The 12,466-nt window shown below is 66.1% G+C and overlaps 1 protein-coding gene across 8 annotated transcripts in view; it reads left to right on the top strand.

Moving 5' to 3' along the window:
• Positions 1-2,611: 2,611 nt before the first annotated feature.
• LOC138835307 (chromodomain-helicase-DNA-binding protein 4-like) overlaps positions 2,612-12,466 on the top strand; it is a 30,292-nt gene continuing 20,437 nt past the window's right edge. For 3 of the 8 annotated variants that reach the window (XM_070033873.1, XM_070033872.1, XM_070033871.1), the window contains exons 1-16: positions 2,612-2,648; positions 3,005-3,112; positions 3,638-3,805; positions 6,684-6,805; positions 6,967-7,182; positions 7,834-7,952; positions 8,056-8,297; positions 8,726-8,853; positions 9,337-9,472; positions 9,612-9,790; positions 10,480-10,719; positions 10,843-11,046; positions 11,135-11,340; positions 11,468-11,599; positions 11,747-11,843; positions 12,140-12,331. In XM_070033873.1, the coding sequence (XP_069889974.1) occupies positions 2,627-2,648; positions 3,005-3,112; positions 3,638-3,805; positions 6,684-6,805; positions 6,967-7,182; positions 7,834-7,952; positions 8,056-8,297; positions 8,726-8,853; positions 9,337-9,472; positions 9,612-9,790; positions 10,480-10,719; positions 10,843-11,046; positions 11,135-11,340; positions 11,468-11,599; positions 11,747-11,843; positions 12,140-12,331 (2,511 nt within the window). In that variant the 5' untranslated portion in view covers positions 2,612-2,626. The remainder of the gene's footprint in view (positions 2,649-3,004; positions 3,113-3,637; positions 3,806-6,683; positions 6,806-6,966; positions 7,183-7,833; positions 7,953-8,055; positions 8,298-8,725; positions 8,854-9,336; positions 9,473-9,611; positions 9,791-10,479; positions 10,720-10,842; positions 11,047-11,134; positions 11,341-11,467; positions 11,600-11,746; positions 11,844-12,139; positions 12,332-12,466) is intronic. The other 5 variants (XM_070033878.1, XM_070033877.1, XM_070033876.1 and 2 more) reach the window with 3 other exon arrangements.

The raw sequence follows: 12,466 nt of genomic DNA, 5'->3' as shown, positions 1-12,466 counted from the left end.
GCACCCCCACACCGACCCGCGGGCGGTGACCCCAGGACCCCTTCCCCACGCGGGGCGAGGGAGGCCCAGCAGGCCCGGGGCTCCATCCGGGTCCCCCCCGCTTGTGTTCATCAGGGGATGGCCGGGGAGGGGATGAGAGCACACGCACGCGCACGCACGCACACGCATGCGCAGCCCCGCGCGGGCGCGCACGCCTGGCGCCCCAGCTTCTCCGGAGGCCGAGATCGGAGGATCCCGGTTCGAAGCCAGCCCGGGCAGGAAAGTCCCGTGAGACTCTGATCTCCCACGAACCCCCAGACAACCGGAAGTGGCGCCGCGGCTCAAGGGGTAGAGCGCCAGGCCCTGACTTGAAGCCTTTCGGCCCATCGATCCACCGATCGATGGATCGATCGAGCGATCAAGTGCTTTCTGGCCTAGTCGAGACCTCAGGTTTTCCCGGCCAGGTCTCCAGGGTGGATCCTGACCCCCCCCCAGAAGTGAGAGGCGGCTTCGAGGTCTTCCTGGTCTACTTCCGGTCAGGAAGACGCCTTCCCCATGCGGAAGTTCCGGCTGGCTGCCTGACTTCCCGGGTTCCCGGGCCTGGGTGACCCCAGGCGGAGGGTGCGCCCCCCCACCCGCGGCTCCCTGTAATCCCGGCTCCTGAAGATCCCGCCCGGCAGCACAACGCCGGAAGTGGCCTTGTGGCTCCAGGGCCAGGCCTTGAGCCAAGCAGGACCCCAAAGCCCCGAGTTCAAGCCCCAGGATTGTCCCCCCCACCCCCCCACGAAATCAACCAAGAAAGGGCACAAAGAAGAGGCCGAGCCTGGGAGCGGCGCCCTGTAATCCCGGAACCGGCAGGATCATCGTGAGTTCGAGGCCAGCTGGGGCTGGGTAACCACCCAACTGGGGTAGGCTAAGGAAGTCTCCAGAAGGAAGAACTTAACGCGCCTGATAGGATTTTCCCCCATGAAATCCCTTTGTAGGGGACAGATAGGAGGAGATCATCTTTTCTCTTGTCTTCCTCCTCCCTGCTCGCCTTCCTCTCCGCTCCACTTCCTTTCCCACTTTCTATTCCCCCTCCCTCTTCCTCCTCTCTCCTCTTTGCTGGCATCCCCAGACCTAAGACATTAGTAATAAATATCTATACCTATGTCTATACATATTTCTAGGTATCTATTTAAATAATCATATATGTGTTTTCTTGAGATAGGGTCTGGTCTCATGGTCCAACCCAGGCTGGCTGTGAAGTTCCCCTCTACCTTGGCCTGCTCAGTACTGGGATTACAGGCCTGCACTACTAGGCCTGGTAGATGATCTCGACTAGTCGTCACCCTTGAATCCTTTCCGATCACTTTCCAGCCTCTAGCCTGGGACCTCCCGGAGCTCCATCCCGTTCTCTCTCCATCTGGCGTGCTGGTTTATGGGAGGCACACGCGCGTGTGTCCCCGTGGTATTCTCCGTGCTGTCCAGCTCTGTGGGAATCTGCTGCCTGAAATGTGAGCAGTAGTGAACAGAGGGAGACCCAGGGGGTCAGCTCTGGGGGTGCAGGTCGAAGGATCTTCCCTTCCCTTCTGGGGGTGCGGGGATAAGCCGGTCCATTCCAGGGGGCCCAGGACTGGTTCCGGCTCTGGAAGGCCCGTGGGCACCTTAGCACGGGGTGCTGCGGCTTGAGTTGAAGTCTCTGCAGATGGTTCTCGTTGGTTTGATCAGCGTGGCGTCGGCCGGGTCACCTCAACACCGATGGACAGGCAGCCTGGGTGGGGTGCAGGGGAGTCCCAGGTCGGGCGCCCTCAGGATCAGGGGGTGAGGGCAGGGAACCCGCCGAGCCCGAGGCCGGCGGGCGGCCTAGGCCTGGAGATCAGGTGTGCACCGGTGGGTGGATGGGCGCAGGGGTGGGGACGCCGCCGCGTGGGCAGCCGCCGCCCCACCCGGCCTCCTGCTCCGGGTGTGGGGAGGAGATTGACAGCTCGGGGGAGGGGGTGGGACCGGAGGGGGCATTATGGGATGCGGCTGGACGGGCACCGTGTGGAGGAATGCACAGGAAGCATTATGGGATGTGACACCGGCCAGCGCCGGGCATCTCGTGGCATATGTCTGGTTGACCCTGGGCTCCTTGCCATTATGGGATGTCGGGGGCTGTGGGCGGAGTAAAATTATTATGGGATGCATCTCCTTTGGCCCCCTCCCCCCAGCGTGGACGTGGTAGGTGTCCGCGGGAGGGTGACAAGTGGGCTGCTTCATCGCCAGAGGTAGCTTACCTCTGGGGACAGCGGGAGAAGAAGGTTCCAGGCCCAGGGCAGCTCTTGGGGGTTGGCTATTATGGGATGTCCGTATAGAAAGTGGGAGACTGATTATTACGGGATGTGTGTGGGAGGAGGCCGAGTGTCCGTTGTTGTAGTATGGGGGGGGGGGAAGAGCCCTGCGAGTTTCTGACTATTATGGGATGTCAAACTGGGGGTGGATGAAGGGTAGTTATTATGGGATGTCTGTGGGGGATGGGGACGAGTATTATGGGATAGGAGGCTGAAGGGCTGGGAGGGGCGCTTATTATGGGATGGCCGTGGGGAGGGAGGGGTGAGGAGTTATTATGGGATGTTGGCTTGAGGGCCAAGAGTGAAGAAGTTGGCAAAGGGGTGGCTATTATGGGATGCCCGAGGAGGAGGACCGGGGTGAGTTGCAGGAGGTCCCCGGGAGGAAGGGGTCAGCAGCCCCCGCCACCCCCGCCCTGGCATCGGTGCGTCCGGAGAGGGCACGCGGGGGGGGGGGGTGCGGGGCTGGGGTGTCCGTGTGTATTATGGGATGGCCAGGAGGTGGGCGGTTGCCAGGGTGACACGCGCGCGCGCTCGGAGGGGGCGTGGCCAGCGGTTGCCTGAGCGACGAGGGGGCGGGGGTTGCCCGGGAGACCTGGGAGGAGGGTGGCGGGAGTGGAGGGGGGGTTGGAGTTGGTGGAGGTTATTATGGGCTGTCCGGGGGGGGCGGGGCCTGTGCGGTGGGATTTCCCGGCCGGTGTTTCGGGCCCTTTAAGAGGCAACGCCGGAGCCGGAGCCATTTTCCCCCCTTCGGCCGCGGCGAGGAGGAGCCGGAGCGGGAGTGACACCGGGCCGGACCCAGCGCGCCCCGCGGCGGCTCCGGGGTGAGGAGGGCGCGGGTCGGCGTCGGGGCGCCCCCCACGGCCCGCCGGGCCCGGGGTCCCCCCGCCCTGCCCCCCGCCCCCACCGGCCGGGCGGGGCCGCCCCCCTCCCCGGGGTGGGGTCGGGAGGGGTCCCCCCCCGCGGGCTCCCACCCTGCCCGGCCCCCCGGGGACACGTGGCGCCCCCCCCGGCCTCGGGGCGGCGGGACCCCCGCACCCCCGCGGGTCAGGGGGGGGTCGCCCCGGAGGCCGGGCTGGGGGGGCGGGGGTCTGCCCGGCCGGGGGACCCCGGGCCCGGGGCGCGCCCGCACCCCCGCTCCCGTGACCTTGTGTCCCGCTCGGACCCCCCTCCCCTCCCGCCCGGCTCCGCGCGGGGGCGCCCTCCCCTCCCCCTCCCTCCCGGGGGGGGGTTCTTCCTGGGGACCCCGTTTCCGGGCTGCTCCCCCCCCCGTCCTCCCCTCTCCGGGAGTGTGGAAGTAAAGTTGGGGTCGGGGTGCGCGTCACCGACCCCCCTCCGTCCCCCCGCAGTGACTCGGCCCCCGGCGGAGCGGCGGCAGCGCCGGGCCCCGAGCCCGCGCGGGAGCGGAGCGGCGGGCATGGCGTCGGGCCTGGGCTCCCCGTCCCCCTGCTCGGCGGCCAGCGACGACGACGACATGGACGCGCTGCTCAGCCACAGCCTGCCCGCGCCACACCCAGGTACCGGGGCCGCGGGGGGCGGCCAGACCCGGAACCGAACAGGGAACTTTGTCGGCCGGTCCGTCCGTCCGTCCGTCCGTCCGTCCGTCCTGCCGCGCCGGCTCCCGCGGAGGAAGTTTGAATCGCGCTCCGGGCGGGGGGGGGGCGAGGGGAGGGAGGGCACCCTGGGGCTCCCTCCTTGGGGAGCGCACGGAGCCTCCCCCTCTCCCCCCTCCGGAGGCCTCGGGGCGCCCCGATGCGTTTTGGGGCGCCGTGCGTGCGGGGTCCGGGCCTCGGCCCCCCCCATGGCCTCTGTCCGGCCTCGGCCCCGCCCGGCCTCCCCGCCTGCACCTGCCGGGCCGCCTTTGTCTCCGGCAGTGGGGAGCGGGGCCCCCCGCCCCGGGTCTGGCGGCACCGCGTCCAGCGCCCCGGCCTCTGCCGCCCTCCGAGGGAACTTTCGGGAGAAACTTCGGGCTGGAGGCGGGGGACGGCGCCCCGATGATCGGAGGGGTCCGGGCGGGCGCCCCGTGCTCCCGGCCTCTCTGGGAGCAGCCCAGGGTGGGGTGCTGCCTGGGGGTCCCCAGGGACCCCCCACCCCAGGGATCGGGCGGCCTCGACGCTGCCCCGGGCGCCGGGGTGACCCAGTGCTTCCCACTGGCCGCAGCCGGCCCTGCCCCGCGCCCCCAGCTGCCTCTTCTCAGCCAGTTTGCTGATGGCCGGAGTTGAGGGGCCCCTGGCCCTCCCGGACCCGTCCCTGTCTCCTCCACGCCTCTGATTGGGGGTGACACGGATGGTCGGGGGAGAAATCTAGAAAAGTAGTCTTTCTGGAGCGGTGCCGGCGGCGTTCTGGCCCCAGGGGGTGGGAGGGGCCTGGTGGGGGGCCGGAAGGGGCCGGGCCAGACATCTGAAGAGCCAGTTCTAGAGGTCAGGATGTGGAGTTGGGGGGGCGCTGCTGCCACCCCAGTAACGAGGCCTCTCTCTGGGGTGAGCATGATTTCCACGTGCCACCAGGTGTCTTGTGTGGCGAGGTGATGATCTACCTAGCCCAAGACTTTCTGAAGTGGCTTCCATCCCTTAAACTAAGGCTTCTGGGCGCCTTCAGTTTTGGGGGAGACGACTCTACGGCGTGATCACAGTGCTCCTGAGCCTTTGAGTTCTTGTGATGGTTTGAAGGCCAGGTAGAGGGACATCCGGGCGCCTGTCACCCTAGCGACTCGGAGGGAGGCTGAGATCTGAAGACTGAGGTCTGAAGCTGGCCCCAGGCAGGGCAGAGTCTGTGAGACTCTTCCCCTCCCATCAGCCAGCCACAGAGCTGCGAGTGGAGGTGTGGCTCAAGCGGTAGAGCACCCCCAGCCTGGCTTAGAAAGCTCAGGCATCAAAAAAGAAAAATAGGAGCTGTTGCTCTTTGTGTGGATCCTGAGCTTCTCTGCCCCAGGACATTTGGGGTGTAAACCAGGTCACACACCAGAGTCCGTGTTAGAGAAGGGGGGGGCGCACTCGCACCTGAGCCCACAATCACTTGGGGTGTGTGTGTGTGTGTGTGTGTGTGGGGGGGTGGAGATCCTTTCCCCTGTAGCCCCGCCCCCTCCCTGCCACTTCCTGTCCTCTCTGTTGGCAGCTGGGTGCCCTGGGCTGGCTGCTGCGGTCAGAAGCCATTTTCCCTCATCTCCCTGGGTGAGGCCGGGTTCCTTTCCCTTTTCTGCAGCACCCCCTCTCCCCCCCTCCCCAGGCGGGGGTGGCTAGGGAAGAGGAGAGGAGGTGTGCCTGTTGGTTCTGCTCCCTCCTTCCCCCCTAGCCCTGCCTGGGCGCTTCCAGAGGTAGCCAGGCTTTGTGTGTGCGGGAGGAGGTGGACGCCAGATGGGAGGAGGATTTGGGGGGTGTGGGGGGGGACATGGTGACAGCTGGGCTGATTTGGCCCCTGGGGAGAAGAGGCTGCTGACCTAGGAGAAGCTGGCCAGAAGGCTGCACTGGAGATGGAGAAAGGAAAATGTGTTAGAAAGTGGGTGTGTGTGCTTGGGCTGCCACCTGAACTTGTGTGTGTGTGTGTGTGTGGGGGTTTGAGCAGTGATGACTTCAAAGGAGTTAGAGAAGGGTAGAGTTGGTGGCCAGGCTCTTGCAAACCAGCATTCTTCCAGTGGGGCGAGCAGTAGATGTTCTGTGCTTAGTACCTGCCGCACTGGGGACCTTCCCCGCTCCTCCTCTGATTGATGGACGGGTGTTGGACCCTGGGCCGTGTGGTTGAGCCAAGTTGGTGGCCGGCTGCCCGATGGGGGTGGGGAGGTAGGGGTGGGGGGGCTGGGTGGTTTCATGCAGCTCTTTGTCTGGTTACGTCCTGGCTTGCATCTTCCGTGCAGAGGATTAGGGGTTCTCTTGAGAGGGATCTGGGGTGAGAAGGGGTGAGGGCCCATGTCTCCTCACCTTTTCCTTTTTGTCTTTTTCTGCACCACCAGTTCTGGGGCTTGAACCCCGGGCCTAGGCGCCATCCCTGAGATGTTTTTTTGTTTTTTTGGTCAGTCTTGGGGCTTGAACTTGGCCTGGGCGCTGTCCCTCAGCTCTTTAGCTCGAGGCTGGCGCTCTACCACTTGAGCCACAGCGCCACTTCGGGTTTTCTCGTGGTTCATTGGACATAAGAGTCTCACAGACTTTCCTCCCTGGGTTGGCTTTGAACTGGGATCCTCAGATCTCAGCTTCCTGAGTAGCTGGGATGACAGGTGTGAGCCACCAGAGCCCCTCTTCCTAACTATCTACCCCTTGAACCACAAAGCACCACGTCTGGCTTTTTCAGTGTGGTACTGAGGAATCGAACCCAGGGCTTCATGCATGCCAGGCGAGCACTCTACCACTGAGCCACCTTCCAGCCCTCACCTTGTGCTATTCTGACTTGACTTTGTGAATGCAGACAACGAAGATGATCCTGAAGAAGACTTGTCAGAAGCAGAGACTCCAAAGCTGAAGAAGAAGAAGAAGCCGAAGAAACCTCGGGATCCGAAAATCCCGAAGAGCAAGCGCCAAAAAAAGGAGGTGAGTGGGTGAGGGAAGGGCGGAGGGCAGGAACGGCAGGCAGGCGCTCGGGGACAGGGCGCAGGGCTGATGGCGCTGGTCCCTGGGCCTGGGGACCTGGTCCTGAGGTCGGCCTGTGTGCAGCGAGCGGTCTGTGTCTCCCTCCCCCTCCCCTGCTCCAGCGTTTGCTCTTGTGCCGGCAGCCGGGGGACAGCTCTGGGGAGGGCCCCGAGTTTGTGGAGGAGGAGGAGGAGGTGGCCCTGCGCTCGGACAGTGAGGGCAGCGACTACACACCGGGCAAGAAGAAGAAGAAGAAGCTGGGGCCCAAGAAAGAGAAGAAGAGCAAGTCCAAGCGGAAGGAAGAGGAAGAGGAAGAAGATGATGATGATGATTCCAAGGTGCCTGGCCCATCTGTCACCCCCCAATCCGCTCCTCACCTGGGTTTCCCAGACATGACACTGTCTCTCTTTTTTGGGGTGTGTGTGTGTGTCATAGGTCTTGAACTCTGGGTCTGGGCGCTGTCCCTCAGCTCTTCAGCTCAAGGCGGGTGCTCAACCACTTGAGCCACAGCACCACTTCCAGTTTTCTGGTAGTTCATTGAGAGTCTCGCAGACTTTCCTGCCTGGGCTGGCTTTGAACCTCTATCCTCAGATCTCAGCCTCCTGGAGTAGCTGGGATGACAGGCGGGAGCCACTGGCACCCGCTTTTTTATTGTTTTGATGCTGGTCCTGGGGTTTGAACTCAGGGCCTGGGCGCTATTCCCAGCTTTTTCCAGTCAAGGCAAGCACTCTACCATTGGAGCCACAGCGCCACTTCCGGCTTTCTGGAGATTCACTGGAGATAAGAGTCTCATGACTCTGCAGGAGCCCAGGCTGGCCTTGAACTGTGATCCTCAGCTCTCAGCCTCCTGAGTAGCTGAGAGTTTATGCTCGCAGCACTTTGCCTTTGCTTTTAGTGATTTCCTGGCTGCTCCCTTAGACCCCCGCCCTACGCCCCAGCCCGGGTTCCCTTGCTGGGTGACGGGGCGCTGACTGCGTCCTTCCACCTAGGAGCCCAAGTCTTCGGCTCAGCTCCTGGAGGACTGGGGCATGGAGGACATCGACCACGTGTTCTCGGAGGAGGACTACCGCACCCTCACCAACTACAAGGCCTTCAGCCAGTTTGTCCGGTAAACCCCGGGGGCCCGGTGTGTGTGGGGACAGAGGCCTCCCGAGTGTCCCCTTGCTGCTGCGTCTCTCTCTGAACCCCCTCTCTCTCCATTACTTCATCAGACCCCTCATCGCCGCCAAAAACCCCAAGATCGCCGTCTCCAAGATGATGATGGTCTTGGGGGCCAAGTGGCGGGAGTTCAGCACCAACAACCCCTTCAAGGGCAGCTCGGGGGCGTCCGTGGCGGCGGCCGCAGCGGCCGCGGTGGCCGTGGTGGAGAGCATGGTGGCCGCCACCGAGGTGGCCCCGCCGCCGCCGCCCGTGGAGGTGCCGATCCGCAAGGCCAAGACCAAGGAGGGCAAAGGTGACGGGCGTCCCGCGGGCAGGGGGGGGGGGTCAGGGCAGGGGGGGGGTCTGGGCGCAGGAGGGGGGTCCAGGGGCACCTGGGGGGGGGTCCGGGCGCAGGAGGGGGGTCCGGGGGCACGGGGGGGGGTCCGGGGGCAGGAGGGGGGTCCGGGGGCACGGGGGGGTCCGGGCGCAGGAGGGGGGTCCGGGGGCACGGGGGGGTCCGGGCGCAGGAGGGGGGTCCGGGGGCACGGGGGGGGGTCCGGGCGCAGGAGGGGGGTCCGGGGGCACGGGGGGGTCCGGGCGCAGGAGGGGGGTCCGGGGGCACGGGGGGGGTCCGGGCGCAGGAGGGGGGTCCGGGGGCACCGGGGGGGGGGTCCGGGCGCAGAAAGCCCCGCCGCCACCCCGCCGTCCCCCATCACTGACGTCCATCCGCTCGCACTTTAGGTCCCAATGCGCGGAGGAAGCCCAAGGGCAGCCCCCGCGTCCCCGATGCCAAGAAGCCGAAGCCCAAGAAAGTGGCTCCCCTCAAGATCAAGCTGGGAGGCTTTGGCTCCAAGCGGAAGAGGTCCTCGGTGAGAGGCGCCTTTGGGCAGGAGGCGGGGCTTGTGCGCATGCGCGTGTGCGTGGGTGCATATGGTGTGCGCATGCGCGTGCAGGAATACAGCGCATACATACGGGTGTGCGCGTGCACGATACACGTGTGCATACAGGTGTGCTGCATACGTGTGCATGTGTGCGTGAATACATGTGCGACTGTACATATGCGCGCATGAATACACCTGCACACATAAGGGTGTGCATGCATCCGTGTGTGCACGCATGTGTGAATACATGTGCGAGTGCGTTCTTATGTATGAATATATGAGCATGCGTGTGCGCGTGCCTGGAGACGGGCACGCGTCCATTCTCGTGGGCGCATGCGTGCGTATGAGTACGTGTGCGCATGCGTGCCCCCCCCACCTTCCCTGCGCAGGTGTGGAGCTGGCCCCGGCTCGCACCTCCCGCTTCTCCCTCCACGCGTGCGCGTTTCACCCTCTCCTTCCTCCTCCCGCCAGAGTGAGGACGATGACCTGGACGTGGAGTCGGACTTCGACGACGCCAGCATCAACAGCTACTCGGTGTCGGACGGCTCCACCAGCCGCAGCAGCCGCAGCCGCAAGAAGCTGCGCACCACCAAGAAGAAGAAGAAAGGTGCGTGTCTCGTCCGATGTGCTGTCGGTGGCATGCGGGCCCGGGGGGCGGCCCCGGGGTGCAGCATCTCCCCTCTGGAGATCGGGGTGGGGGCGGCGGGGTGTGCTCTGGTGACTGGGCTCCCCTCTTCCTTGCCCAGGCGAGGAGGAGGTGACTGCTATGGATGGTTATGAGACAGACCACCAGGACTATTGCGAGGTGTGCCAGCAAGGCGGCGAGATCATCCTGTGCGACACGTGTCCCCGAGCCTACCACATGGTGTGCCTGGACCCCGACATGGAGAAGGCCCCCGAGGGCAAGTGGAGCTGCCCCCACTGCGTGAGTCCCTGGGGCGGGGCTGGCTGGGAGCCCACGGGGGCGGGGCTGCCTACGGGGGCGGGGCTGCGAGGCCGAGGGGCGGGGCTGGCTGGGAGCCCACGGGGGCGGGGCTGCCTACGGGGGCGGGGCTGCGAGGCCGAGGGGCGGGGCTGGCTGGGAGCCCACGGGGGCGGGGCTGCCTACGGGGGCGGGGCTGCGAGGCTGAGGGGCGGGGCTGGCTGGGAGCCCGAGGGGCGGGGCTGCGAGGCCGAGGGGCGGGGCTGGCTGGGAGTCCATGGAGGCGGGGCTGGCTAGGAGCCCACTGGGGCGGGGCTGCGAGGCCGAGGGGGAGCCCACGGGGGCGGGACTGCGAGGCCGAGGGGCGGGGCTGGCTGGGAGCCCGAGGGGCGGGACTGCGAGGCCGAGGGGCGGGGCTGGCTGGGAGCCCACGGGGGCGGGACTGCGAGGCCGAGGGGCGGGGCTGGCTGGGAGCCTACGGGGGCGGGGCTGGGAGGCCGAGGGGCGGGGCTGGCTGGGAGTCTACGGGGGCGGGGCTGGGACCCCATGTGGACAGGGCTGGAGTCCACGGGGGCGTGGCTGGAGCCCTTGGGGGCGGGGCGGGGCTGTCCACCTGGGAGTCCTGGGCGCAGGCGCAGAGCAGCTGGGGGGGCGGGGCTGCACTCATGGCGCTCTCTGCTCGGGTCCTGCAGGAGAAGGAGGGCATCCAGTGGGAGGCCAAAGATGACAACTCGGAGGGCGAGGAGATCCTGGAGGAGGTCGGGGGGGACCCCGAGGAGGAGGACGACCACCACATGGAGTTCTGCCGCGTGTGCAAGGACGGCGGCGAGCTGCTGTGCTGCGACACCTGCCCCTCGTCCTACCACATCCACTGCCTCAACCCGCCGCTGCCCGAGATCCCCAACGGGGAGTGGCTGTGCCCGCGCTGCACGGTGAGCGCCCGCGCCCCGCCACCCCGAGCGGCTGGGATGACAGGCGGGAGCCACCCAGCCGGTTCCCGGGGAGGCCCGGAACCGTGCCCTTCACCCCGTGCATTTGAACTCTCGTCCTCTCAGTGTCCAGCTCTGAAGGGCAAAGTGCAGAAGATCCTCATCTGGAAGTGGGGTCAGCCGCCGTCCCCCACGCCCGTGCCGCGGCCCCCGGACGCCGACCCCAGCACGCCCGCCCCCAAGCCCTTGGAGGGGCGGCCGGAGCGACAGTTCTTCGTCAAGTGGCAGGGCATGTCCTACTGGCACTGCTCCTGGGTGTCGGAGCTGCAGGTGAGATGGGGTGCGGGGAGGTGTGTGGTCCCTGTGTCCACAAGACCCCCACAGACACAGACGCTCACACCCCCCCCCCCTCCCCCAGCTGGAGCTGCACTGCCAGGTGATGTTCCGCAACTACCAGCGCAAGAACGACATGGACGAGCCGCCTTCCGGAGACTTCGGGGGCGACGAAGAGAAGAGCCGCAAGCGGAAGAACAAGGACCCCAAGTTCGCGGAGATGGAGGAGCGCTTCTACCGCTACGGGATAAAGCCCGAGTGGATGATGATCCACCGGATTCTCAACCACAGGTACCCCCGCGCCCCGACCCCCACTCGAGCACGCGGGCCAGCACCAGTGCCGCACGCCTGTAGTACCGGCCTGGCCCTGGGTGTGCCTTTGAGTCCGGTTGATGGGCTTTCCTTCCCCACTTGGCAGCGTGGACAAGAAGGGCCACGTGCACTACCTGATCAAGTGGCGCGACCTCCCCTACGACCAGGCGTCGTGGGAGAGCGAGGACGTGGAGATCCAGGACTACGACCTGTTCAAGCAGAGCTATTGGAACCACAGGTGCGCGGCGGGAGCCTTTGGGCCGAGCTGGGCTTGGAATGCAGAGCCGGGCACTTGCTGGGCGGTGCTGGGCCGCTGCGCCACGCCTCCCGCAGCGGGGATGCAGCCAGGCCCAGGGCACGTGGGCATGTTTCCTGTCTTCCTCAGGGAGCTGATGCGGGGCGAGGAGGGCCGGCCTGGCAAGAAGCTGAAGAAGGTGAAGTTGAGGAAGCTGGAGAGGCCGCCCGAGACGCCCACGGTCGATGTGAGTCACACACGACGCGCTCGCCGCCATCTTACTTTCTTGTTGGTCGTGGGTCTTGAACTGGTGGCCTGGGCGCTGTCCCTCAGCTCCTCCTCTCGAGGCGAGCGCTCTACCGCTTGAGCCACAGCGCCACTTCCGGTTTTCTGGTGGCTCATTGGGAGATCAGAATCTCACCGACTTTCCTGCCCGGGCTGGCCTTGAACTGCCATCCTCCGATCTCAGCCTCCTGAGTCGCTGGGACGACAGGCGTGCGCTCCTTGACGCCTTTGGCCAAAAGGGAATCCTTGCCTCCTCAGCCCACGGTGAAGTACGAGCGGCAGCCCGAGTACCTGGACGCCACGGGCGGCACCCTGCACCCGTACCAGATGGAGGGCCTGAACTGGCTGCGTTTCTCCTGGGCGCAGGGCACCGACACCATCTTGGCTGATGAGATGGGGCTGGGGAAGACGGTGCAGACTGCCGTGTTCCTCTACTCGCTCTACAAGGAGGTGAGCTAGAGACCCGTCAATGGGGGTGATGGGGCTGCGTGGGGAGGCCGGGCCGGGGAGGCCGGCAGGCGGTGGAGGCCGGGTCGGGGAGGCCGGCAGGCGGTGGAGGCCGGCAGGCGGTGGAGGCCGGGCCGG

This window comes from Dipodomys merriami, unplaced genomic scaffold (genome assembly GCF_024711535.1).
Source record: "Dipodomys merriami isolate MVZ:Mamm:240054 unplaced genomic scaffold, mDipMer1.0.p SCAF_233, whole genome shotgun sequence".
NCBI lineage: Eukaryota > Metazoa > Chordata > Mammalia > Rodentia > Heteromyidae > Dipodomys > Dipodomys merriami.
This window is presented reverse-complemented; position numbering and strand designations above follow the sequence as displayed.